We start from the raw sequence: 26,683 nt of genomic DNA, 5'->3' as shown, positions 1-26,683 counted from the left end.
CCAAGTTCGTTTTAATGCGCCTGACTTCCCTGCCACCGACACGCACCCTTTACACAGAAATACAGTGTAGACATTTTTAATGTTGTAAATGACTATTGTAGCTGGAAAAGGCAGATTTTTTTATGGAATATCTACATAGGTGTACAGAGGCCCATTATCAGCAACCATCATTCCTGTGTTCCAATGGCATGTTGTGTTAGCTAATCCAAGTTTATCATTTTAAAAGGCCAATTGATCATTAGAAAACCCTTTTGCAATTGTGTTTGCACAGCTGAAAACTGCTCTGATTAAAGAAGCAATAAAACTGGTCACCTTTAGACTAGTAGAGTATCTGGAGCATCAGCATTTGTGGGTTCGATTACAGGCTCAAAATGGCCAGAAACAAAGAACTTTCTTCTGAAACTCATCAGTCTATTTTTGTTCTGAGAAATTAAGGCTATTCTATGTGAGAAATTTCCAAGAAACTGAAGATCTCGTATAACGCTGTGTACTATTCCCTTCACAGAACAGCGCAAACTGTCTCTAACCAGAATAGAAAGAGGAGTGGGAGGCCCCGGTGCACAACTGAACAAGAGGACAAGTACATTAGAGTGTCTAGTTTGAGAAACAGACTCCTCACAAGTCCTCAACTGGCAGCTTCATTAAATAGTACCCGTGAAACACCAGTCTCAACGTCAACAGTAAAGAGGCGACTCCGCGATTCTGGCCTTCTAGGAAAGAAGGCAAAATAAACTGTTTTCATTATTCAGTAGTAGAGAGTTAATCAAAGTCGAGGAGAGAGTTTCAGCAAATATTTAAAAAATATGTAACTGAATGAATAAATGAGTACGACTTTGTATGGAATAATTAAATAACCAGTGCTTGCCTTCCCCTCATTCTGTGTTTAAATGTCGACATATATATATATATATATATATATATACAAACCCTGTTATAAGTAATAACCCATCCAATTATTACCTAAGTACATTTAAAGTAATGGAATGTTTAAGATCTGGAGTGTTGAAATATTGTGATAAGCTCTCACATTATGCAAAGACAGATCCTGTTGGACTGTTCACTCTCTCAATGAGCTTCATGTAGATGAGCCTCTGGCATCAACTGTCTCAGAGGTTGAGAGATGGTACAAATTAAGGCCTTTAATTTGACTGTTTTTTAAAGAGCAAACAAGACAGAACATGTAACAACTATCTATAGATAGGAGTGCCCTCTCACGTACAGTCTATACATCAAAAACATTCTGTCGCTCACAAAAGGGCAGGTTGCCAGAAATAAATTGTGTTCATGTAGTCTCACTGACAAACAAACAGTGGTCTTCCTCAGTGATCAATACATTCTTAGAAATTGTGATAAATAATAAATGAATGGGTTTGACTCTCATAGTGCCATGTTAAAACAGTCTGCCCAAGAGGATCAAAATGGTTGCCAATGGTTAAACTGATGTTGAGCTGAGGCCGAAACGTTTGTGTTTTGTTTTCACTTTCATTTATGCACTTTCTTGCACTCTGATTTTTTGGGCACCATGATATTTTAATAAACATTCAAGCCTCGGTTTTGGATGTTTAGTTTTTTTTCGACAGTGTGCGATCCTCCATCTCTTCCAGTATTCTTATTTTGACTCCTACACACCTGGAAAATATACTGCTCAGTAAGTAGTAAGTACCTTAAAAGAGCACAGATGGCCTCATCATTTTTGCCAATGGTTAGAGGAATGTCAACAAACATGTACGTCTACTTTATTATTAGGCTATGTGAAGGGAAGTATAATATTTTTCCACTGGCTTCCCCATAATGTCAGTTGCAGTGTGTGTCAGGGTGTGGGACCTGTCAGTGAGTAAGAAAGGACTTAACGACAGCACGCAGCCGCCGGTGACCCACTGCCAGCACGATGGGCGAAATGGCGATGAAGATGCTGTTGGCAAAGCGAGCTATTACCGGGAGAAACCTGTCTGAAGATCCTTTATTGTAGTTTAAGTAGTTGATAGAGATGATGCTAGTTCCCCAAGACACAATGAAGAGGATGGTGAGGGCTAGAATCACCTGGCGAGAGAGGGAAGGAAAGAAAATACTGTGAAACTATTTACCTTTTTTCGTCCTCTCTTAGCACGACGGTCATAAAAGATACACACACATTCTCTATAAAAACACTGTTTATTGAAAACACCAGGATCATAAACACCTTAGTAATCCAAAAGCTTTTTTTTTTCACATTTCTCATTTTTTATGACAATAACAATGTTACAGGTCCAAATCACGTGTTGTACTTATTTCCGTCCACAATAAGCAGGCGGCAGGTCACACACAACAAGCCATCATTCTGAATCCCCTCCAGTCTCGCTTACCTTGGCAGCCCGTCTCTCAGCCGGTATCCTCTTGATGATGGGCGCGTCCTGGGCCATGTGTGCTGGGTTGCGGGTCCTGCCGTGGGTGTAGAGTGTGTAGAGTGAGCCCAGGTTGGTGATGGTCATCAGGATGATAGGCAGGATCTCGTGGATCACCATGGAGGTGGTGGTGTAGGCCAGGGTATCGTAGCTGGAGGGGAAGTTCCACACACAGCCCAGCAGGGGGCGTGTGGTGCTGCTGACCAAAATCAGGGTCTGGAGGGGAAGAGAGAAGAGGGTAGAGGAGACAGAGGAGAGGAAATGAGGGGAGATGGGCATGGAGATAACTACCTGGCATGATGACTCCTTGCTGTCCCCAGTCCACCTGGCTGTGCTGCTGCTCCAGTTTCAACTGTTCTGCCTGTGGCTATGGAACCCTGACCTGTTCACCGGACGTGCTACCTGTCCCAAATCTGCTGTTTTCAACTCTCTAGAGACTGCAGGAGCGGTAGAGATACTGTATCTATGAAAAGCCAACTGACATTTACTCCTGAGGTGCTGACTTGCTGCACCCTAGACAACTACTGTGATTATTATTATTTGACCATGCTGGTAATTTATGAACACTTGAACATCTTGGCCATGTTCTCTTATAATCTCCACCCGGCACAGCCAGAAGAAGACTGGCCACCCCTCAGAGCCTGGTTCCTCTCTAGGTTTCTTCCTAGGTTTTGGCCTTTCTAGGGAGTTTTTCCTAGCCACCGTGCTTCTACACCTGCATTGCTTGCTGTTTGGGGTTTTAGGCTGAGTTTCTGTACAGCACTTTGAGATATCAGCTGATGTAAGAAGAGCTTTATAAATACATTTGATGTGATTTGATTTGAGATAAGACGGAGAAGGTTTTTTAGATAGTTTCCCACAACTTAGAAAATACACATCACCTATTGTCTACCTCTGTGCTTCTATTATATCAGGGTCCTACCTCTGTGCTGTTATTGTTCCCCTTGGTAGAGTAGATGTGTGCAGGTATAGCGTAGATCAGGTTGAGATACCAGATGAGGCCCAGGCTAATCAGAAGGGTCTTGGAGGGTCTGCGTGGTCCGTGAACAGTCCGTGAGGGAGGGGCCACGCGCCTCAGTGTCTGGAAGTGGAAAGCACTGAGGAAGAGTGTTGACCACACGTTGACTGAGCGAAGCCACACCCACACCCCCATCAGGACGTGACACCCGTCTCTGGAAGAGTTCAGCTAGAGAGAGAGCTGAGTGTGAGGTTTTATGTGTGTGTACACTATAGTGCCGACCTGAACAATGCTCTTATTATAAGTATGGCATGGTATATTGTCAGATTGCTTTCTTTTCACATGGCATATCTCTAGTTACAGCCACACCACCCTCCATAACCCTTACATTTTAAACTACCATTCCTTAAAGACCAGCTCAAATCCATCCAATATCTCAAATTCCAAATTACAACCCTGTTACTTTGAGCCCAAACCACACACTTTCCATACTTGCCTCCCCATTGTCTCAAACACCCACATACAGCCCTCATTCTTCATGGCACCCCCTACCACAGTGCCCGACTCTTGTCACATTCCCATCCAGCTCCTTACCTCCAGCCCCAGGTCAGAGATGACCAGCAGGATGTTCCTCAGCAGAGAAAGGAGAAGGTTGGAGAGGGCCATGTTTATCAGGATGATGTCTGAGTTACGTCCTCCACTGGGGTCTCTGAATACGCTCTCACTAATTACGCCAACCACCGTGGCGTTACCCACAATACCCAGCAGGACAAAGATTATGTAGAGGGCATTCTGGAAGGGATACCCGTTGACACCGAGACCCATCCCCACTGGCTCCTCATCTCTCAACTCCGGCATTGGGGTCTCCATCTCAGCTACTGAATTAGAGTTAGAGTTCTGGGTAGAATACTCTTCAGTCTCTTTGCATCCTAATCCAGGGCCCAGTTTTCCCAGTTTCTTCTAAGAGTAGTTATATTTCAGTAAATGTCTGCAGCCTCTAATCCACTGCTAGATGTTTTATTCCAAATATGAACAACTCTTGTTCATAGATACAAATGCACAGCAAAATAGATATTGATTGCTCCCCATCTATTATAGGTACACTTTCATAAACACTCACTCTTTCTGTAGCATTGAACACAAGCCCAACCTCCCACAGAACTACCAATGTAAAATCACCATGGACACCAGACAAATACAAAGTAGTTCCTACCATACCCATCCACCTAAAATCACAGCAAAGGGCATTTCCCTAGTTACTCAACCAATCAATGCTAGACCAGGGGTACACTACACCCATGGGAATGTGGGTGTTTCAGAGTTTAGCTACCAGGAGCTGAGAGTGCATATACACGGAACAGGAGAGATTAATCAGCTAGTCTAATTGAAACATGCCACCTTAGCAGCTAGGTTAATTAGGATGCCACACTAGCTTCCCCATGGAGGAGGGGGGAGGTGTGTTTGGTTGTGGTGCTGAATAGGAAGTAATCACTTGATGCCATTCATAAAACAAGGAAAGGTCATCCAAAAGCATTTTATTTCAAAAATATTGTTCAGACAATGATCTTAGAGCATAGTTTCCCAAAATATAATGTAATACAAGCAATGTACAAAATTGAAAACATTGGAAAGTAAGAATCTGGCTTGTATTTGGTTCATGATGTGCTGTTTTATAGGCCATTTATAGTAACTCTCATAGCTCTTCCTTGACAACAGCTATATTCAATGTGAGTATTCATCTCTCCTTCCTCTTACCCGCTCGTTCTCCCTCTCAAGTTCACCCCGACGCTCCCTCTCTTTTTCCCTTTCTTTCTCTCCCTCTATCCCTGCAACTTATTTTCTGGTGGTGGGCGAGAGAGATGGAGTATGAAGGAGAAGAGACACTGCGACTTCGTCTGCAACCAAGAGAGAAGTTAGTCTCAGAGCTGAGACTCAAAAATGTAGCCCGTATGGAACAGAGTACGACAGTGCTTCTTCCCTATCTTCTTCTGTCAGGAGAAATGGACTGAGTCACTCTCCTCATCACTACGACTCCCTCTTTTCTTCCTGAAAGAGGAAAAAAGAGCAAAGGAAAATAGTATATGTCATGAGGGAAAGCAGCTCCATACAATCAACAAACACACTCAGTACAGATATACCCATACTCCAGTAGAGGAAGAATCTCCATTAGTTTCCGGCAAGCATTTTTTAGGGCGACTTGATTCAGGGGAGACTCCCTGTTGGGCTGTGGTACAGCAGGCGACGCTAGGACAAAGAGAGATGAGCACAAGACACTTTGTTGGAGGAAATGGTTCCAAAGTCAGAGGACGCTAAAGAAAATGATGAGCACATGAGAAACATAGTTTGAGAAGACAGAACAATAGAAAACAAATGAGATGCCAGGATGCAAAAATAAAGGACAGAAATAAAAAAAAGCATGGGATAAGAGATTAGAATATCACATTACAGGGTTTCCCTATGGATGAGTGGTCCCGCTTTAAATGAAGTGCAGCTTATAAAGGCTTCATAAGCACTAAATAAATGTGTCACAAATCACCTATGTATGTCATGCTCTATAAAGGGTTCATAAATGTGGCATAAGGAAGGTAGCCTAGTGTTTAGAGCGTTGGACTAGTAAACGAAAGGTTGCAAGATCGAATCCCCAAGCTGACAAGGTAAAAATCTGTCGTTCTGCCCCTGAACAAGGTAGTTAACCCAGTGTTCCTAGGCCGTCATTGAAAATAAGAATTTGTTCTTAACCTCTTGACGCTAGCGGTCAGATTTTTTAATAAAAAAAATAATAATGTTCCCAAGGTAAACAGACTATTTCACAGGTCCAGATCGTAGAATATGCATATAATTTACAGATTAGGATAGAAAACACTCCAAGTTTCCAAACTGTCAAAATATTGTCTGTGAGTATAACAAAACTGATTCTGCAGGCGAAAACCTGAGAAAATCTAACCCGGAAGTGATTTATTTTTTTATCTGTGTTTCCTGGCCCGTCTTTCTTCCATTTAAAGGGGTATCAACCAGATTCCATTTCCAATGGCTTCCTCAGGCTGTGACCAGGCTTTAGACATAGTTTCAGGCTTTTATTTTGAAAAATTAGCGAGATTTTTCAAAAGTAGTCAGGTGTCCTCTGATTAGTTCCTGCGTGCGAGAGGGTAGCTCTCCATTTTCTTTTTCTCTCTTATTGAATAGGTTACGGTCCGGTTGAAATATTATCGATTATGTTTGTTAAAAACAACCTGAGGATTGATTATAAAAAACATTTGACATGTTTGTACGACCATTACGGATACTTTTTGGAATTTTCGTCGAACGGAACGAGGCTTTGGTTTTCTGAACATAACGCGCAACCCAAATGGCGTTTTTTTGTTATAAAAGTAATATTTATCGAACGAAAAGAACATTTGTTGTGTAACTGGGAGTCTCGTGAGTGCAAACATCCGAAGATTATCAAAGGTAAGCGATTCATTTTATTGCTTTTCTGACTTTCGTGACCAAGCTAACCAAGCTAATATAAGGCTAACTGTTCTAGCATTGATTGATACACTCACAAAAGCTTAGATTGCTTTCGTTGCAAAGCATATTTTCAAAATCTGACACGATAGGTGGATTAACAACAAGCTAAGCTGGGTTTTGGTATATTTCACTTGTGATTGCATGATTATAAGTATTTTTAGTAATATTTTGAATCTGATACGTTTGGGAATTTTCTTCTGCCTTTCAGGACCGGAACGAGGCTATAGTTTTCTGAACATAACGCGCAACCCAAATGGCATTTTTTTGTTATAAAAGTAATACTTATCGAACAAAAATAACATTTATTGTGTAACTGGGAGACTCGTGAATGCAAAAATCCGAAGATTATCAAAGGTAAGCAATTCATTTGATTGCTTTTCTGAATTTCGTGACCATGCTAATTTGGGGCTAGCTGTTCTAGCATTGATTGATACACTCACAAAAGCTTGGATTTCTTTCTCTGTAAAGCATATTTTAAAAATCGGACACGATAGGTGGATTAACAACAAGCTAAGCTGTGTTTTGGTATATTTCACTTGTGATTGCATGATTATAAATATTTTTTGTCATATTTTGTGCCCTGCAATTCAGTGGTTGTTTAGGAAAATTATCCCGTAAAAGGGATTCGTAGCGTAGAGAAGTTAACTGACTTGCCTAGTTAAATAAAGGTAAAATAAATAAAACATTATAAAAAATAACTGTGACAAAACTACCAATGTCAATTGTAACATAACCCACTGTGTAAAATATGACACTTATACTTTATAAAGGGTGACATTAACACCACTTAATTAAGGCTTTATGAATCATATTGAATTGAGACTTCACAAAGCATCTATAACCTTGTGGATAGTGGGTTCAATTCCTAGGACCACCCATACGTAAACATGCATGTGTAAACGTATTGCTCCTTCTCCTTGCTCGAACCTGGGCTCGAACCATGGAACCTCTGAACACAGTCACCCATGTAGCATCGTTACCTCTCTTTCCAGAAAAGCCACAGCCCTTACAACACAAGGGGAACCACTACTTCTGTCTCAGAGCAAGTGACGTCGCCGGTTGATGGGCAACCTCTTTGCCTCGTGTACATAGCCAATACGGAACCTGATGTCACGCCCTGACCATAGAGAGCCCTTGGTTCTCTATGGTGTAGAAAGTCAGGGCGTGACTAGGGGGTGATCTAGTATATATATTTCTATGTTGGTGCTAATATGGTTCCCAATTAGAGGCAGCTGTTTATCGTTGTCTCTGATTGGGGATCATATTTAGGTAGCTATTTTCCCACCTGTGTTTTGTGGGATATTGATTGTTAGTGTATTTGGGCACTATGTCCTCACGGTCTTTGTAAGTTTTGTTATTTTGTTTTGTTAGTTTCACTTAAATAAATATGTGGAACTATACTCACGCTGCGCCTTGGTCCTCTCATTTCCAAGATCGTGACAGAATATCCCACCAAAAAAGGACCAAGCAGCGTGCAACGATGGAAAAAATAAGTTGGACCTGGGAAGAAATCATGGAAGGACAGGACACCCTTCCTTGGCAGGAGTCGCAGAGGACGCAAGAAGGACAGCGAAGACGCCGGGGACCGCGGCCACAGAAGCCGCAAGATTATTTTTGGGGGGGGGGGGGGCACATGGAGCTGGCGGCTGAGCAGAGGGAAGAGCCAGAGACTATCTGGGAGGAGATAGAGAGGTGGTCGGTCGACCCAAGGAGAGTACCAGAGCCCGCCTGGGAGTCGATGGAACAGTGTGAGGAGGGATACCGGAGAATGGAGTTGGCTAGGAGCATGCGGCAACGCAGGCATTTGGAGGAGCGTGTCATCGGTCTGGTGAAACCTGGGCCAGCTCCACGCATCTGGACTCCAGTGCGCCTCCCCAGTCCGGTACGTCCAGTGCCTGCTTCCTGCACTCGCTTTGAAGTGCCAGAGACTGTCAGGGAGGCATTGGAGAAGTTAGGAGAGAGAGAGATGAGAGAGATATTGTGCAAGTGTGTTCTGCTCAACATCCGACCAGAGGATCCGGTTAGCAGTCTGGTGCAACCTGGGCTGGCTCCACGCTTCTGGGCTCCAGTGCGCCTCCCCAGTCTGGTATGTCCTGTGTCTCCTCCTCGCACTCTCCCTGAAGTGCGCCTCCACAGTCCAGTACGTCCTGTGCCTCCTCTCCGCACTCGCCCTGAGGTGCGTGTCATCAGCCCGGTGCCACCTGTACCGGTACCACGCATCAGGCCTCCAGTGCGCCTCCCCAGTCCAGAGCTTCCGGCAACAGTTCCTGGCCAGAGCTTCCGGCGACAGTTCCCAGTCCAGAGCTTCCGGCGACAGTTCCCGGCCAGAGCTTCCGGCGACAGTTCCCAGTCCAGAGCTTCTGGTGACAGTTCCCAGTCCAGAGCGGTCTGGAGCATCCAGCAACGGTCTGCGGTCCGTAGCATCCTGCGACGCTCTGCGGTCCGGAGCATCCTGCGACGGTCTGCGGTCCAGAGCCTCCTGCGACGGTCTGCGGTCCGCAGCCTCCTGCGACGGTCTGCGGTCCGGAGCCTCCTAGGACGGTCTGCGGTCCGGACCCTCCTAGGACGGTCTGCGGTCCGGAGCCTCCTAGGACGGTCTGCGGTCCGGAGCCTCCTAGGACGGTCTGCGGTCCGGAGCCTCCAGCGACGGTCTGCGGTCCGGAGCCTCCAGCGACGGTCTGCGGTTCGGAGCCTCCAGCGACGGTCTGCGGTCCGGAGCCTCCAGCGATGGTCTGCGGTCCAGAACCTCCAGCGGGGGTTCCCAGTCCGGAGCCTCCTGCGAGGGTTCCCAGTCCGGAGCCTCCGGCGACAATCTACAGTCCGGAGTCCCCGGCAACGATCTACGGTCCGGTTCCTCCGGCGACGATCTACGGTCCGGTTCCTCCGGCGACGATCCACGGTCCGGAGCGTCCGGCGATGATTCACGGTCCGGTTCCTCTGGCGACGACCCATGGTCCGGTTCTTCCGGCGATGAGCCACGGTCCGATTCCTCCGATGACGTGTCCATGAGCGGAATGGGTACTTCGCACCGGAGCCACCCCTGACGGTAGATCCCCCCATGGACCCTCCCCTATTGAGTCAGGTTTTGCGGCCGGAGTCCGCACCTTTGCGGGGGGGTGGGGAGGGGGTACTGTCACGCCCTGACCATAGAGAGCTTTTATTCTCTATGTCGGCTAGGTCGGGGTGTGATTTAGGGTGGGTCATCTAGGCGTTTTATATGTCGATCTTGGCCTGTTATGATCCCAATCATAGGCAGCAGTTTATCGTTGTCTCTGATTGGGGATCATATTTAGGCAGCCATTTCCCCTTTTTGCTTTGTGGGATCTTGTGTTTGTGTAGCTGCCTGTGAGTAAGTCCAAGACATCACGTTTCGTTTGTGCTTGTTTGTTTTGTTTGGTGAGTTTCTATTTCTTAAAATATGTGGAACTCTACGCACGCTGCACCTTGGTCCATTCCTTATGACGAACGTGACAGAGTAATAAGCTTTTTGTGCATATGGAACATTTCTGGAATCTTATATTTCAGCTCACTAACATGGGACCAACACGTTACATATTGCGTTTATATTTTAATTCAGTATAAATAGCACAATGGAGAAAGTGGGAGCTGTGGAGTTCATAGCGTTCTATATCTATCTAGTCTCTGTTGTGTGGCGCACATGAGGTGATGAAGTTACACTTGTATGCAATTCACTACTAAATGTTTGCCATCAGATATTTTATAATGGCCTTCTGCCAGAAGTCAAATAGCTCTGGATGAGTTATCTGTACAGTTGCCATTTTTTCCCTGTGCTTCCTACTAGCGTTTTTTTCTCCTCCGTTCTTCTCCCCTCTGCTCCATGTACACCATTGGAGGCTCCTCAGAGGGGGAAGGGGAGGATCATCCTCCTCAGTGAAAGTCCTCCTCAGTTATCATTTTTAGATAAAACTAGACAAAATATATTCAAGTAACAAATAATTGAATAAAACACTTTTTTGCAAGGAAGGTCTACAGTAGCCTCAACAGCACTCTGTAGGGTAGCACAGTGGTGTAGCCGGACAACAGCTAGCTTCTGTCCTCCTCTGGGTACATTGACTTCAATACAAAACCTAGGAGGCTTATGGTGCTCACCCCCTTCCTTCCATGGCTTAGAAAGTAAGTTTTACAACTTCTGGAGGACGTACTCCAACCTATCAGAGCTCTTGCAGCATGAACTGACATGTTGTCCACACAGTCAAAGGATCAGAGAATGAATCTGAAAGCATAAGCTACAGCTAGCTAGCACTGCAATGCATACAATGTGGTGAGTAGTTGACTCAAAGAGAGAGAAAGAAAATAGCTGAACAGTTTTGAACAAATTAATTTCTTCCAAAATGAAGAAGAAGCAAGAGAGAGATAGATAGAGAGAGAGATTTTGTCATTTTTCCCCTTTCAGTTTCACTTACTTAGCTAGCAAATGCAGCTACCCAGTTTAGCCTACTCAGACACTATGGAATGCTATGTCAGCTAGCTGGCTATGAATATGCAACACAACACTGGAACTCTTCCAAGTCAAAGTAAGCTTTTGGTTTACAAATTCATTACCACTGGGGCCTGCTGGTGTAAGTGCTAAATTGCTTACTGACTGTGGACTGTAACGTTGCTGCATGATTGTAGCAGGTTTACTAGCGCATTAGTTAGAATTATTAGGTATCTTGACTATGATGTTACCTTAGCTAATATGGTGACAACGATGTAGGCTGTGTGTAGCGGTTATGATATGGTTTGGCTTGGAAAGATTTTTTCGCCTGGTCACATACAGCTGATATGTTGTGCATTAAAGTCCAAATTCAAAGGGAAAAGGTGAGAGGTGGAGAGCGCATAGATGTGAGAAGGAATACAATTTGGGTGTTATGAAAGTGAACTGTGTTTACGGGTGATCAGAGATGTATTGATTCCACCAATTCTGTTGAAAAACGTTTCTTAAACGGAACGAAACGGGGATAAACATACCTGAATTTGTCCAATGGAAACTCTTGTTTGCAACTGTTGGACTAATGTTTACACCATAGATCAGTTGGATGCAGGCACGAGTTTGCAAGGCGGTATTGAACATTTTTGTATCATGTAGTAGCCTAAACCTATCACTGTTATTGTCAGACCCTGATCTGATTCACCAGTCTTTGTGATTGTCTCCACCCCCCTCCAGGTGTCGCCCATCTTCCCCATGATCCCCTGTGTATTTATACCAGTGTTCTCTGTTTGTCTGTTGCTAGTTCGTCTTGTTTGTCAAGTCAACCAGCGTATTTTTGTCTCCACTCCTGGTTTTCCCCAGTCTCTCTTTTTCTCGCCCTCCTGGTTTTGACCCTTGCCTTGACCTGTCGTTTGCCTGCCTTGTTGCTGTAATAAACATTGTTACTCCGACACAGTCTGCATCTGGGTCTTACCTTCAAACCTGATAGTTATATTGAACTGGGTGAATGGAATATGAATGACCATCATCCAATATGCTGTAATAGAAATAAGGACATACTGATGAAAAAATAAAATCGTCCTCCCTCATCTTAAATGTCAGCGACCACTACTGATGTACACATGCTGGTTTTCCTTCAGAAAAGCATGCATCACAACTTGGTTCATTTGCGAAATTTCTCTTGTTAATTTTCGCTTATAAATGTCCACTCCTGTATATGCTTGTACTACTTTTTGAGCTGGATTTGAAATTCGCTTGTTCATTTTCACATGTTAGCATTTAGCTAACAGCGTCTATGTGATTTAGCTATTAGTTTATGCAAATTTTGTTAGCATTCTGTTAATAAAATCTAAATTAAATGTATCTTTAAAGCCCTTCTTACATCAGCTGATATCTCAAAGTGCTGTACAGAAACTCAGCCTAAAATCCCAAAGAGCAAGCAATGCAGGTGTAGAAGCATGGTGGCTAGGAAAAACTCCCTAGAAAGTCCAGAACCTAGGAAGAAACCTAGAGAGGAACCAGTCTATGAGGGGTGGCCAGTCCTCTTCTGGCTGTGCCGGGTAGAGATTATAACAGAACAAGGCCAAGATGTTCAAATGTTCATAGATGACCAGCAGGGTCAAATAATAATAATCACAGTGGTTGTCGAGGGTGCAGCAGGTCAGCACCTCAAGAGTAAATGTCAGTTGGCTTTTCATAGCCGATCATTCAGAGTGTCTCTACCGCTCCTGCTGTCTCTAGGGAGTTGAAAATAGCAGGTCTGGGACAGGTAGCACGTCCGGTGAACAGGTCAGGGTTTCATAGCCGCAGGCAGAACAGTTGAACAGCTTTTCTTGTGTTTTTAGTGCCCCATTGTGTGCTATGCCAGTAATACCGTAAATCCCGGGATGAGAGAAGGATGGTATGACAGTATGAAAATCTGGATACCACCCAAGCCTACTCACTATGTCACCACCCATCAATTTATTTCAGGCTACGGGTTGTGTCTGGACAGGACCTGGGTATCACGGCTACTCACTCACTCACTCAGGCATTGTCTAAAAATTGACTAGCTGCCAAATCCATGCATTCTCTGTATCTGTTTACTTTACACCTCACCGCCCTCCCAAAGCACATTGGAGGGGAGTATTGAAAGTTCCTTGCCCTGGGGCCTCCTCCTCCGATGTGCTTTGAAAGAGAGGCGAGGATTGGAGGAAACATGGACGAAGGAAGCAAGGATTTGACATCTAGTCGGTGGGTGATTAAAACGCAATATAACCATAAAGAAAGCATAGTGATACTAAAGTATTCATTAAATGGGCCTTTTTCCATAATGATAACTCAATCAGGTGACCCCTCCTCAGTGCTGAACAGTGCTGAATTTGCTAATTACATAGACAAGGGGGACCTGATCAGTAATTCTAGATCAGCAATGCTACTATGATACAGGCCTAGATATGTCAAAAACAATTGGTGTGGGAGTGAATACGTGGCAGGCAGGGGAAGGGGTTTTAAGGAGAGGAGTGTACTGTAGGTGTGTTTGTGTAATTACTTATTTGCATTTTACATAACAGAACCAAATATAATACCATAGGGACCTATAACGTTACTGTTATACCAAAACATCTCATTTCTAATGAGATTTTAGGATGGTTAGCTGAAGCTGAAGCTGAAAAAATTATCATGCTCCAAAACTCAACAGAGCGAGCCACTAAGCAGGATATATGCTTTGATTAAAACAAAATATAAGAAAGGTTAAATGTTTGTTAACACCATCTGCTGTAATTTGCTCATGAAACAGTAATTCAAGAAGATGCATAAAATGCATATTCCCGTGAAACTGATTGAGATCAATCAATGACATGCAGTTTGGGGTTTCACAGGTAAAATGTGAAGAATTATCATGGCCTATTTGGGCCTATTTCGATGGCCTATTTTGATGGCCTATTTTGAAATTAGGTAGCTTATGCCTAACTTGGTGTTTGAGGGTATTAAAAATAGAACATTTTCTAGAGACATAATGGTTGCATTTACACAAGAAGCCAAATTCTGATATTTTTTCCACTAATTGGTCTTTTGACCAATCACATCAGATATTTTTCAAAGCTGATCTGATTGGTCAAAAGACCAATTAGTGAAAAAACAGATCAGAGTTGGGCTGCCTGTGTAAACGCATGTGTGGGCATAGGCAGACGTTGCAATTGGAGGATGCATGATATGCATATTCTATAATGATATGCTATTTAAATGGGGGCATCTGTCAGTAAAAACTTTGATTGAGGAAATTATGACGTCATTTAAAAAAAATAGCTTTCCCTGCATTTTTTTGCATTATATTCACACTTAGGGGTGTACTGTGCATACAGTGCAGCAGAGAAAAAAAATCTAAAAAGTTTAACATAGGCCTGATTGTCACAACCTGTGGTAAAATATGTATCCCACTAGATGGTGCTCTTCAGAAGCAAGTTCACAAGAGCTAGGCTCACATGTTGATTGCATTATGGGAGAAATCTAAAACTGAAAAATGTGTGAGAAAGTACATTTTCACCTTTTATTCATGAAGTGTATATGCTGTATCTTTTTTCTTCCTCCAGAAATGCCTATGTGACATGGATGATGGGAGATAAAAAATATGCTGTTGTCTTCTTTTTCCCCTCCATCCACCCCTCCTTTTCACCCTTATTCACCTCTCCCTGTCAGTGGCTATCCTTCGAATTGGAATCAGAGAAATGGAATCCATCCATTTGGATCACATCACCTATATGGTGAAGCTACAACTTTATCTTGACCCAGCTGACCCAGAACATGTCCTTATGACATGACGGCATAATCTTCTGTCGTGGTAATTCTTACACAGAGACACTCAAAGTCAATCTTAAATTAATCATTGTTTATTATCAGTGAGCTGGAGATGTTCCAACAAACGTAATGCACCATAGTGAACATCTGTCAGAAGCTCTGGTGAGTCCCAACAGTTGTCTTATATACGGCGATACACAGACAAGTTATATTTGCCTCATTTAGCATAATTCATTACAGTACATTCAGAAAATATTCAGACCCCTTGACTTTTTCCACATTTTGTTACATTACAACCTTATTTTAAAATGTATTAAATAATTTTTCCACCTCATCAATCTACACACAATATCCATAATGACAAAGCAAAACAGGGTTTTAGAAACGTTTGCTAATCCATAAAAAAGTGAAATATCAAATTAAACTTTATTTGTCACATGCGCCGAATACAACAAGTGTAGACCTTACCGTGAAATGCTTATTTACAAGCCCTTAACCAACAGTGCAGTTCAAGAAGAGTTAAGAAAATATTTAAATATTTACCAAATAAACTAAAGTAAAAAAAAAAAAACTCAATAAAATAACAATAACGAGGCTGTATACAGGGGTTACCGGTACCGAGTATAGGCCTGATTGGTGGAGTGCTGCAGAGATGGTTGTCCTTCTGGAGCTCTGTCAGAGTGACCATCGGGTTCTTGGTCACCCTGACCAAGGCCCTTCTCCCCTGATTGCTCAGTTTGGCCAAGCGGCCAGCTCTAGGAAGAGTCTTGGTGGTTTCAAACTTCTTCCATTTAAGAATAATGGAGGCCACTGTGTTCTTTGGGACTTTCAATGCTGCAGAAATGTTTTAGTGCCCTTCCCAGATCTGTGCCTCGACACAATCCTGTCTTGGAGCTCTACGGACAATTCCTTAGACCTCATGGCTTGGATATTGCTTTGACAAGCACTGTCAACTGTGGGACCTTATATAGACAGGTGTGTGTCTTTCCAAAACATGTCCAATCCATGGAATTTACAACAGGTGGACTCCAATCAAGTTGTAGAAACATCTCAAGGATGATCAATGGAAACAGGACACACCTGTGCTCAATTTTGAGTCTCATAGCAAAGGGTCTGAATACTTACAGTACCAGTCAAACGTTTGGACACATCTACTCATTCCAGGGTTTTTCTTAGTTTTTTACTATTTTCTACATTGTAAAATGGTAGTGAAGACATCAAAACTACGAAATAACACATATTGAATCATGTAGTAACCAGAAAAGTGTTAAACAAATCAAAATGTTACATTTGAGATTCTTCAAAGTAGCCACCCTTTGCCTTGATGACAGCTTTGCACACTCTTTAGATTTAATGACACTCTCATGTTCTATGACAGTGGAATGTCTTTGAATAGCACTGAGTTAAATTCTACTTCCTGTCACTCAAATTCAATTTCTACATCCTGTGGAGTGTGGCCAATTTAATTGAAATGTAACTGATGAGTTGAATGGGAATCAATTCCAAAATTCTGAATTGAGCCCAACCCTGGTATGTGTGTGCGCAGTATCAGACCTGTTTGTGTGCGTGTGGTGCAGCAGAGCCCCTCTCCCCGGGCCATGCGGTAGACAGGGGACACACACACTCGGCTGCTGGGGGCCAGTTGTGTGAGCAGCGTGGACAGGGAGCCAGGGGGCAGGTATAGGCAGGAGAATGCAGGGCGGGAGGGGCTCTGGGTCTCACCCCTCTTCCAGTTGAGCCAGTACCCCCTCAGCCCCTCATTGTGGCCCCACCACCGGACCTGCACCGCATCACGCCCCACTGGGGTCAGCTGGAGGTCAGCCAGGGCAGGCAGCACTGAGACACACAGATAGAGGACAGGCTAGTGTGTGTGTTCTGTTCTAAAAGCCATAAATCACAGAATGAAAAACGAGAGGGGCAAAGCCTACAGGTAAACTTGGGAGGCATGTACTCCTTATAAATGACTGTAGGATGAATGTACAGTATGTCAGGATAAGTAAAGGGTTTCATGACATTTAAATGTCAATACCATTTAACAAGCATTCATTAACACAGTGTTTCCCAACCAGGGGTACTGGGACCCCTGGGGGTACTTGGCCTATCAAAAGGGGATACTTGAGAAGACTCATGAGACCATAGACTTACTGGTAAAATGCACATGAGGGGGGTACTTATTGGGAAATCCGGGCAGAGCAAAATGTACTTGGTGGTACAGTTACCGAAAAAGGTTGGGAACCATTGAGCACAAATACAATATTGTTGCTGAGAGGGAAACATTTTATATTAAGGAAAGACAGCAGAAGTATAAGGGACATTTAGAAATGTCCAGAAATGTCCAAATTTTCCACCAACAGGTTTCTTTGCCAATGCATCACACACAACCAATAAGCAACGCGTAACTGCATACCAATTTCTGACTTCGAGCACTTATCATCATGGTTTGTATTTTCAACACCACAATCAATTAGAGTATGACAATCTTGAAAAACAGAAAATACATCCCTCCTTACTCAGTACCCCTACTCAGTACCCCTACTCAGTACCTCTACTCAGTACCTCTACTCAGTACCCCTACTCAGTATCCCTACTGAGTATCCCTACTGAGTACCCCTACTCAGTACCCCTACTCAGTATCACTACTCAGTACCCCTACTCAGTACCCCTACTCAGTATCACTACTCAGTACCCCTACTCAGTACCTCTACTCAGTACCTCTACTCAGTACCCCTACTCAGTACCCCTACTCAGTACCTCTACTCAGTACCCCTACTCAGTATCCCTACTCAGTATCCCTACTCAGTATCCTTACTCAGTATCCCTACTCAGTACCCCTACTCAGTACCCCTACTCAGTATCCCTACTCAGTATCCCTACTCAGTACCCCTACTCAGTACCCCTACTCAGTACCCCTACTCAGTATCACTACTCGGTACCTCTACTCGGTATCACTACTCGGTATCCCTACTCGGTACCCCTACTCGGTACCACTACTCGGTATCACTACTCGGTACCCCTACTCGGTACCCCTACTCGGTACCCCTACTCGGTATCCCTACTCGATACCCCTACTCAGTATCCCTACTCAGTATCCCTACTCGATACCCCTACTCGGTACCCCTACTCGGTACCCCTACTCGGTATCACTACTCGGTACCTCTACTCGGTATCACTACTCGGTATCCCTACTCGGTACCCCTACTCGGTACCACTACTCGGTATCACTACTCGGTACCCCTACTCGGTACCCCTACTCGGTATCCCTACTCGGTACCCCTACTCGGTACCACTACTCGGTATCACTACTCGGTACCCCTACTCGGTACCCCTACTCGGTACCCCTACTCGGTATCCCTACTCGATACCCCTACTCGATACCCCTACTCGGTACCCCTACTCGGTATCCCTACTCGGTATCCCTACTCGATACCCCTACTCGGTACCCCTACTCGGTACCCCTACTCGGTACCCCTACTCGGTATCCCTACTCGATACCCCTACTCGATACCCCTACTCGGTACCCCTACTCAGTACCCCTACTCAGTATCCCTACTCAGTATCGAAGGCTTGGTTTGAATGTAATTTTGTTGTTTTGTAACAGTTGTCACTTTCCATGAATCAAATGGCCATTGCGCAGTTTGGATGGTGGAATTATATTAGAGTGGAGTGAATGAACGTGCGCAGGTAGCCTAATCAGATGAAAACATTGTGAGTAGTTGTGTTAATGCCACACATAAAAAAGGTAATACATTTTACATATTAAATGACAAATATTTAGGCAATTTTGAAGTGTCAGGTTCTAGGTCAAGGAATAGCCACTTGGATCGGAAAGGAGCCAGAATATGTTAAGCTTTCCTGAATAACTGGGCCTGCTGGGCGCATATAGGCCTATGTGGACGACATGGGAGAATGAGAGAATGATGATCGGCAACAGACAGCGCATCAGTATCACAAGTAAAAATACAACCAGACTGGCATGCTCCTGTGCCTATCTAGAATCTGTCCAGAGTAGACCCACAGCTGATCTTGATGGAATGAATGGAATGACTTTTGCACCATTATTCAAATGACATTTTCACTGCAGTTTACAGCCTGGAGTAGAATTGCACTCAATTGTTCATTGGATTATGGTGTTGAAAGCTAGTCTAGGTAGGATCATTGTATTGTCCCTTAACAAGATCAATGGGGGAGCTTTTTGAGCTGCATGTTTTCACTGTTCTTTCATGTGCAATGATGCACCTGGCCTCTCTGCTGCCAATCAGTTATTCCTCTATATCTTGTGGATTTATTTAGAAAATGTGTGCATATTTGAATGATTTTATGTGTGGTATGATTGCTAGTTAACCTATTGCAGATCTGGATAAATGATCCAACTACCACTATTGTCAGTATGAATAGAGGGCAGGATAGATAGTTGACTGGTAGACTACAGTATATTGATCTGTGGTATAGTAATCACATGGAGAAGTGTAGTGCATAAGGGAAGTACCAAAGCACCTTGATAGGGAAGAAGCAAGTAAGCAGATGAGGACATTTGGCTATATGGAATACATATCGTAAAACCTGCATAGTGGAAATTGTAAATCAGGGAAAAAACGCACTACCCTCCCCTGTTCCCAATAAAGAAAACACACTCCCCAGAGCAATGAAAAAAATCTATACAACCCTCCGCTATTTTGGAACAGCCCCCCTAACCCAGTAAATGTCGAATTGTCCCTAAATCAATAGAAACACACCAACACACATCTTACCCTCCTGAGTGCAGGCCTTGACAGACATGGCCTTCTCTTTGCCTGTGGAGTACAGGGCGCTGACAGTAACTAGGTACTGTGTGTCTGGCTCTAGACCAGTGAGCAGAGTGGAATTCTGATGTCCATGTAGCCTAACCGTGTGGACCTGCCCACTGGGTAGAGCTCCATACTCTATCTGGTACCGCTGGACATGCTCAGTTTGCAAAGGACCCCAGCTCACTCGCACTCTGTCAGGACCTGAGTCTGCCACTGTGACCACCGCTGGGCTCAACACCTCTAGGTTGGAGGATAGGAGAGGGAGAGGATGGGATGACACAAAAGAGAATATTATTATCCACAAAAATGTGTTTAATAATGTAAAAATATATTCTGGTTGTGTTGATTTTCTATTATACTATCTGCTCATTTCATTTATCTACCACATCACTGAACTCTCATCCCCCTCTCCCTCCCTCCTTCCCCATCTCCTTCCCTCCCCCCTCTGACCGGGTTGTGTAGTGAAGGTGACACTGAGAGTGTTGAGGTAATCATGGTTGGACTGGGAGTTAGGGGTGAGGGTGGCAGTGTAGATGGTGTCTGGCTGCAGGCCCCTCAGCTCCACCCAGCTGGCGTCCCCGGGGAGGGTCCGTCTGTGGTACTGCCCCCCACTGCTGGCCCCGCCGTTAGGCAGACCCTCCCCACCACCTGGCAGAACAGAGCTGTAGCGGAAAAAGCTGTAGAAATCTGTGTTGGATCCGAGTACAGGATGCCACTGCAGCACGGCACTGTGGGAGGACACCTGTACCACCCTCAGGCGCTCAACACGGATCAGCTCTGAGAGAGAGAGAGAGGGGGAAGGGGATACAACTCAGTGGGGTAGAGTTTGCATTTACACTACAGAGGATTTCATCTGCAATCACAGTTCTGTCTATAAATACTTGAGTCTGGCAACTCAATTATAGTCAAGCAGCACAGTCCCACCTCTGCTGTGATGTTCAAAGTGAAAAATGTATGCTCTGAACTTTTTTATACAAGTCTGTGCAGTTTGAAGGGCAAAAAATGACATTTCATATACTGTCATCTATGTCCTCTGTCTTTGTGAGTCACTACCCCCCTCCCTCACCCCTGCCCCACACACCAATGATGGCCTCCCTCAGGTCCTCTGGGATGATACTGATGTCATCGATGTCCACAAAGTACAGGTGGGACTCGATGGGCGGGGTCACCACCCTCTGCAGCACCTGGTAGTGCCCGTGTCCCGTAGAGACAGCCAACAGAGACACACCTGCCTTTCTCAGCTCTGCCATTGGTCCATCCACCATGCCCAGCTGTACCCCATCCGTTAGCCACACCAGCACTTTGGGGAGCTCCAACTCATCCCCAGCCCCAGCTCTGGCTAGCAGCCCCTGGGCCAGTCTGAGGGCAGCCTCTGTGTTGGTGTCCCCCTGGAGCTGCATCGTCCTCCTCAGTGCCCCCTGCAGGCCAGGCTGGGTGCTGTGGGCGTCCAGACCAAACTCCAGGTGTGGCTCAGTGCCCACCTGCAGCAGCCCCGCCCTCACCTGGCCTCGCCCCAGAGAGAAGGGGAGGAGCAGCTCGGACAGGAAGTGCAGCAGGTGAGTGAACTCGTAGGATGACACACTTCCTGAAGAATCCAACAGGAGCAGGATGTCCCCCTCACAACAGTTCAGAGCTGAGAGAGAGAGAGAGAGAGAGAGAGAGAGAGAGAGAGAGAGAGAGAGAGAGAGAGAGAGAGAGAGAGAGAGAGAGAGAGAGAGAGAGAGAGAGAGAGAGAGAGAGAGAGAGAGAGAGAGAGAGAGAGAGAGAGAGAGAGAGAGAGGAGAGAGAGAGAGAGAGAGATGAGAGAGAGGAGAGAGAGAGAGAGAGAGGAGAGAGAGAGAGGAGAGAGAGGGAGGAGAGAGAGAGGAGAGAGAGGAGAGAGAGAGGAGAGGAGAGGAGAGAGAGAGAGAGAGAGAGAGAGAGAGAGAGAGAGAGAACTGAAGTTATTCACCATATATACACTGCTCAAAAAAATAAAGGGAACACTTAAACAACACAATGTAACTCCAAGTCAATCACACTTCTGTGAAATCAAACTGTCCATTTAGGAAGCAACACTGATTGACAATAAAATGCACATGCTGTTGTGCAAATGGAATAGAGAAAAGGTGGAAATTATAGGCAATTAGTAAGACACCCCCAATAAAGGAATGGTTCTGCAGGTGGTGACCACAGACCACTTCTCAGTTCCTATGCTTCCTGGCTGATGTTTTGGTCACTTTTGAATGTTGGCGGTGCTTTCACTCTAGTGGTAGCATGAGACGAAGTCTACAACCCACACAAATGGCTCAGGTAGTGCAGTTCATCCATGATGGCACATCAATGCGAGCTGTGGCAAAAAGGTTTGCTGTGTCTGTCAGCGTAGTGTCCAGAGCATGGAGGCGCTACCAGGAGACAGGCCAGTACATCAGGAGACGTGGAGGAGGCCGTAGGAGGGCAACAACCCAGCAACAGGACCGCTACCCCCGCCTTTGTGCAAGGAGGTGCACTGCCGGAGCCCTGCAAAATGACCTCCAGCAGGCCACAAATGTGCATGTGTCAGCATATGGTCTCACAAGGGGTCTGAGGATCTCATCTCGGTACCTAATGGCAGTCAGGCTACCTCTGGCGAGCACATGGAGGGCTGTGCGGCCCCACAAAGAAATGCCACCCCACACCATGACTGACCCACCGCCAAACCGGTCATGCTGGAGGATGTTGCAGGCAGCAGAACGTTCTCCACGGCGTCTCCAGACTCTGTCACGTCTGTCACATGTGCTCATGTGCTCAGTGTGAACCTGCTTTCATCTGTGAAGAGCACAGGGCGCCAGTGGGGAATTTGCCAATCTTGGTGTTCTCTGGCAAATGCCAATCGTCCTGCACGGTGTTGGGCTGTAAGCACAACCCCCACCTGTGGACGTCGGGCCCTCATACCACCCTCATGGAGTCTGTTTCTGACCGTTTGAGCAGACACATGCACATTTGTGGCCTGCTGGAGGTCATTTTGCAGGGCTCCGGCAGTGCACCTCCTTGCACAAAGGCGGAGGTAGCGGTCCTGCTGCTGGGTTGTTGCCCTCCTACGGCCTCCTCCACGTCTCCTGATGTACTGGCCTGTCTCCTGGTAGCGCCTCCATGCTCTGGACACTACGCTGACAGACACAGCAAACCTTTTTGCCACAGCTCGCATTGATGTGCCACCCTGGATGAGCTGCACTACCTGAGCCACTTGTGTGGGTTGTAGACTCCGTCTCATGCTACCACTAGAGTGAAAGCACCGCCAGCATTCAAAAGTGACCAAAACATCAGCCAGGAAGCATAGGAACTGAGAAGTGGTGTGTGGTCACCACCTGCAGAACCATTCCTTTTTTGGGGGTGTCTTACTAATTGCCTATAATTTCCACCTTTTGTCTATTCCATTTGCACAACAGCATGTGCATTTTATTGTCAATAAGTGTTGCTTCCTAAGTGGACAGTTTGATTTCACAGAAGTGTGATTGACTTGGAGTTACATTGTGTTGTTTAAGTGTTCCCTTTATTTTTTTGAGCAGTGTATATTTTATGTTCCACAAGGCAACATAAAAACACATGCGATGAAAAGCTCTTTGTTAGCCTTTGTTTTACTTCCTGCCATGGTTGTTCTTTACTTTGCTAATCTTCCTATGTCTAAATCGAAATATTTGCTGTTCTTTGTGTGATCATTAAAATTAACCTTGATCGTTTAAGCCATTTTATTCAAACATAATGGGATCCAAGCCATAGAACACAGGACAAGAGAGAGGAGAGGAAAGAAGAATGAAGAGACAAGAGTGCTAAAAGATGAATAAAGGTATGGGTTGAAAGATGGCTGTCAATGGAGTGAGAGATATTAAACATATAAAAACAAAGGATGGGGAAGAAAAATTATGTAAAATATAGATGAACCAAATTACAGAGAGAGCAAAAAATAAAGAGAGAGACAGAAAGAGACCAAACAACAGAGAGAGAGTGAGAGAGAGAGACCAAACAACAGAGAAAGAGAGAGTGAGAGATAGAAACAGAGAGAGAGAGTGAGAGAGAAACAGAGAGAGAGAGAGTGTGAGAGAGAGAGAGATCAAACAACAGAGAGAGAGTGAAACAGAGAGAGAGAGACCAAACAACAGAGTGAAAGATAAAGAGAGAGACAGAGAGAGAGAAACCAAACAACAGAGAGAGAGTGAAAGATACACAGAGAAAGAGACAACATTATATGCAGAGAATAGCCACAGTCTGGGCAGATGCTCTTTGATGAGCACATTATAATGGTCACTGGACCTTATCATCTCTTTATTTTCAGGAACAATTTACAGCACTTTTCTTTCTCAACCATCTACATAGGGGAGAGTGGGGTAAGTCAAGACAGTTTTTACATTCAGCATTCAGCATTCAGCAAGAGAAATAAAGTATTATCTCAACAACAAAAAGATGATATCTTAAAGTGTGTAAATACTGTAGAGGGAGAAATTGAAAGGCAGAGTGTGTAAGTACTGGGGGGAAAAGAGAAGGACAAGGAGAGAGAAGAGAGAAAGGGGGTTTGCGCTGGCACTTAAGAGGAGGAGAGGAAGAGGAATGCAGCTCTCTTCCCTCTCTGAGATCCACAGTGAGAAGGTGTTTGTGGGTGAGAGAGAGTGTATGTGAGAGAGATGCATTCCTCTTCCTCTCTATTTATGTCATTAAAACATAGCCACAAAACTAAATTAAGCTTTGTTCCCACCTTTATGACCTGTAGAGAAATGTATCCAAAGCCTTTGCTTGATCTTTTTAAAAGACACCTGAGTCATAGATCCAAGTGTTTACTTTTAAGTAGTTTGGCACTACCATTATCATTACAGCTTGTTACTGTCATTTGGAAAACAAAATGTTCCGGATTTCCAGAGACATTCTGGCCAAGGTCAGCAGGGCAAAGGTTTTTCTTGAAGATAGCAACTAATATCAATAGAAGACAGAACTTCTGTTGTCTCCCTTTCAACTGTAATCCCAAGAGCTGGAACTCTCTTCCTCTCTCAAACAAACATACTGAAAAAATATGAATCATATAGACAACTCTGTCAATAATACAATGATGAGGACAAAAGAATAGACAGTGTAAATCAGTTACTACTTGTGGATGTAGGCTATACATCACTAATAGATCAGATACATATTACTGCACATAGTTTAACATCCCAAGAAGTTCATTGTTAGAGAACTAAAACAAATGATTATCTAATGATGTGACTGAGGATCCCGACTTTACCAGCTTCAACTCTGCAGAATGGAACGTTGTGAAATGTATTTGTGAAATATGCACACAGCCATCTCTCTAACCGTGACACACCTGTATAAGGTAGACTAAACTTACCTGTGTCAAGTACAACGTTTTGTGTGCTGCTCGGCCACAGTAACACACCGAGCAGCAAACAGGAAAATCCAAGCCACTCCATCATAAATTGGATCAATACGTTATGATGAAATAGAGCAAACAAGTGCACCCTGAATGGGATCTTCCCAAGTCACTGTCCATAGCTTTGTTGTACTGTATTACAGTTCCTTCCCTCTCACACTTCCTCGAGATTCTCATGCGCCAAGGGATAAGTCCGTTTTTTGTTGTACAGCCTGCTTCCTTAGAAAGGCTGAAAAGTCATCACAAACTGGTAACCACACAAGGGCGCTCTGGTATACACACACACAAACAGCGTAGACGACTTTATCCACACTACCTCAGTCAAAACGTATACAAAAATGTTTGCTCAATTTAAATTCTTTCCAATTTTAGTCCAATTTCATAACTTTTATCACTGGCACAAGTCTCCCACTTTCACAGAATGCATTACCCCCCTCTCCACAAGATCAACTGATAAAGTGCTTCTTCTATTTAATTTCCTCCTCACCCTCCAATATCTTTAAGTCCTCTCCTCCCCCTTATCTTTCTGTTTTCCTTTCTCAAGCCTTCTCCCCTCAACAGTCAAGAGGGTTTTGGCATCACTTTTGTTGTTTTTCGGCCCAGTTTCGGACATTATCCAGGTTGCGTCTGTAGCCTACGTCACATTGTCAACAAACTCATTATCACAAATGCGATTAACACTTTATTGACACCACTGGTATTCAGCACTCTACCCTCATACTTGGACCCCCCTTCAGTGAACCAACCTGGTCTCAGAGCATTTCGTATTATTGAGTGAATAGGTTTGTTTTTCTACTCGGGGATGGGCGGAACAGTGTGGTGGCACATCTTGAGAGAATGCAGGCTAACAGGGTGGAGTGGCAGCAAACTACTCATTGCAATAATTATAGTAGGGGCTGTAACAATGAATATGCAACTTTTCGTATCGTCTGAGATCCCTAAAGATTGGAAAGCTGCCGCGGTCATCCCCCTCTTCAAAGGGGGAGACACTCTAGACCTGAACAGTTACAGACCTATATCTATCCTACCCTGCCTTTCTAAAGTCTTCGAAAGCCAAGTTAACAAACAGATCACCGACCATTTCGAATCCCACCGTACCTTCTTCGCAATGCAATCTATATTCCGAGCTGGTCATGGGTGCACCTCAGCCACTCTCAAGGTCCTAAATGATATCATAACCGCCATCGATAAGAGACAATACTGTGCAACCGTCTTCATCGACCTGGCCAAGGCTTTCGACTCTGTCAATCACCACATTCTTATTGGCAGACTCAACAGCCGTGGTATCTCAAATGACTGCCTCGCCTGGTTCAACAACTACTTCTCAGATAGAGTTCAGTGTGTCAAATCGGAGGGCCTGTTGTCCGGACCTCTGGCAGTCTCTATGGGGTTGCCACAGGGTTCAATTCTCAGGCCGACCCTTTCTCTGTATACATCAATGATGTCGCTCTTGCTGCTGGTGATTCT

The 26,683-nt window shown here is 44.6% G+C and overlaps 1 protein-coding gene and 1 pseudogene across 1 annotated transcript; both read right to left on the bottom strand.

Moving 5' to 3' along the window:
* Positions 1-1,827: 1,827 nt before the first annotated feature.
* Positions 1,828-4,164, bottom strand: LOC129815991 (olfactory receptor class A-like protein 4). Its single transcript, XM_055870191.1, has 4 exons — positions 3,934-4,164; positions 3,304-3,567; positions 2,343-2,597; positions 1,828-2,040 (listed from the first exon to the last, which is right to left on the bottom strand). The coding sequence occupies exons 1-4, from the start codon at positions 4,162-4,164 to the stop codon at positions 1,828-1,830; spliced, it is 963 nt and encodes a 320-aa protein (XP_055726166.1).
* A 10,998-nt stretch (positions 4,165-15,162) lies between these two features.
* On the bottom strand, positions 15,163-25,767 carry LOC129815572 (von Willebrand factor A domain-containing protein 1-like; annotated as a pseudogene).
* Positions 25,768-26,683: the final 916 nt, after the last annotated feature.

The sequence above is a fragment of the Salvelinus fontinalis genome, chromosome 18, assembly GCF_029448725.1.
Source record: "Salvelinus fontinalis isolate EN_2023a chromosome 18, ASM2944872v1, whole genome shotgun sequence".
NCBI classification, from domain to species: domain Eukaryota; kingdom Metazoa; phylum Chordata; class Actinopteri; order Salmoniformes; family Salmonidae; genus Salvelinus; species Salvelinus fontinalis.
The sequence above is the reverse complement of the archived record's forward strand: the minus strand, read 5'-3'. Positions and strand labels throughout refer to the sequence as shown.

What these genes read in the sequence shown, in the direction of transcription:
- LOC129815991 (XM_055870191.1), bottom strand. Translation starts at nt 4,164, where the DNA reads ATGGGTCTCGGTGTCAACGGGTATCCCTTCCAGAATGCCCTCTACATA. An exon ending in TCTCTGACCTGGGGCTGGAG is followed by an intron (nt 3,568 to 3,933) that starts GTAAGGAGCTGG and finishes CTCTCTCTCTAG; the next exon opens with CTGAACTCTTCCAGAGACGG. An exon ending in CTGAGAGACGGGCTGCCAAG is followed by an intron (nt 2,041 to 2,342) that starts GTAAGCGAGACT and finishes CTCTCTCGCCAG; the next exon opens with GTGATTCTAGCCCTCACCAT.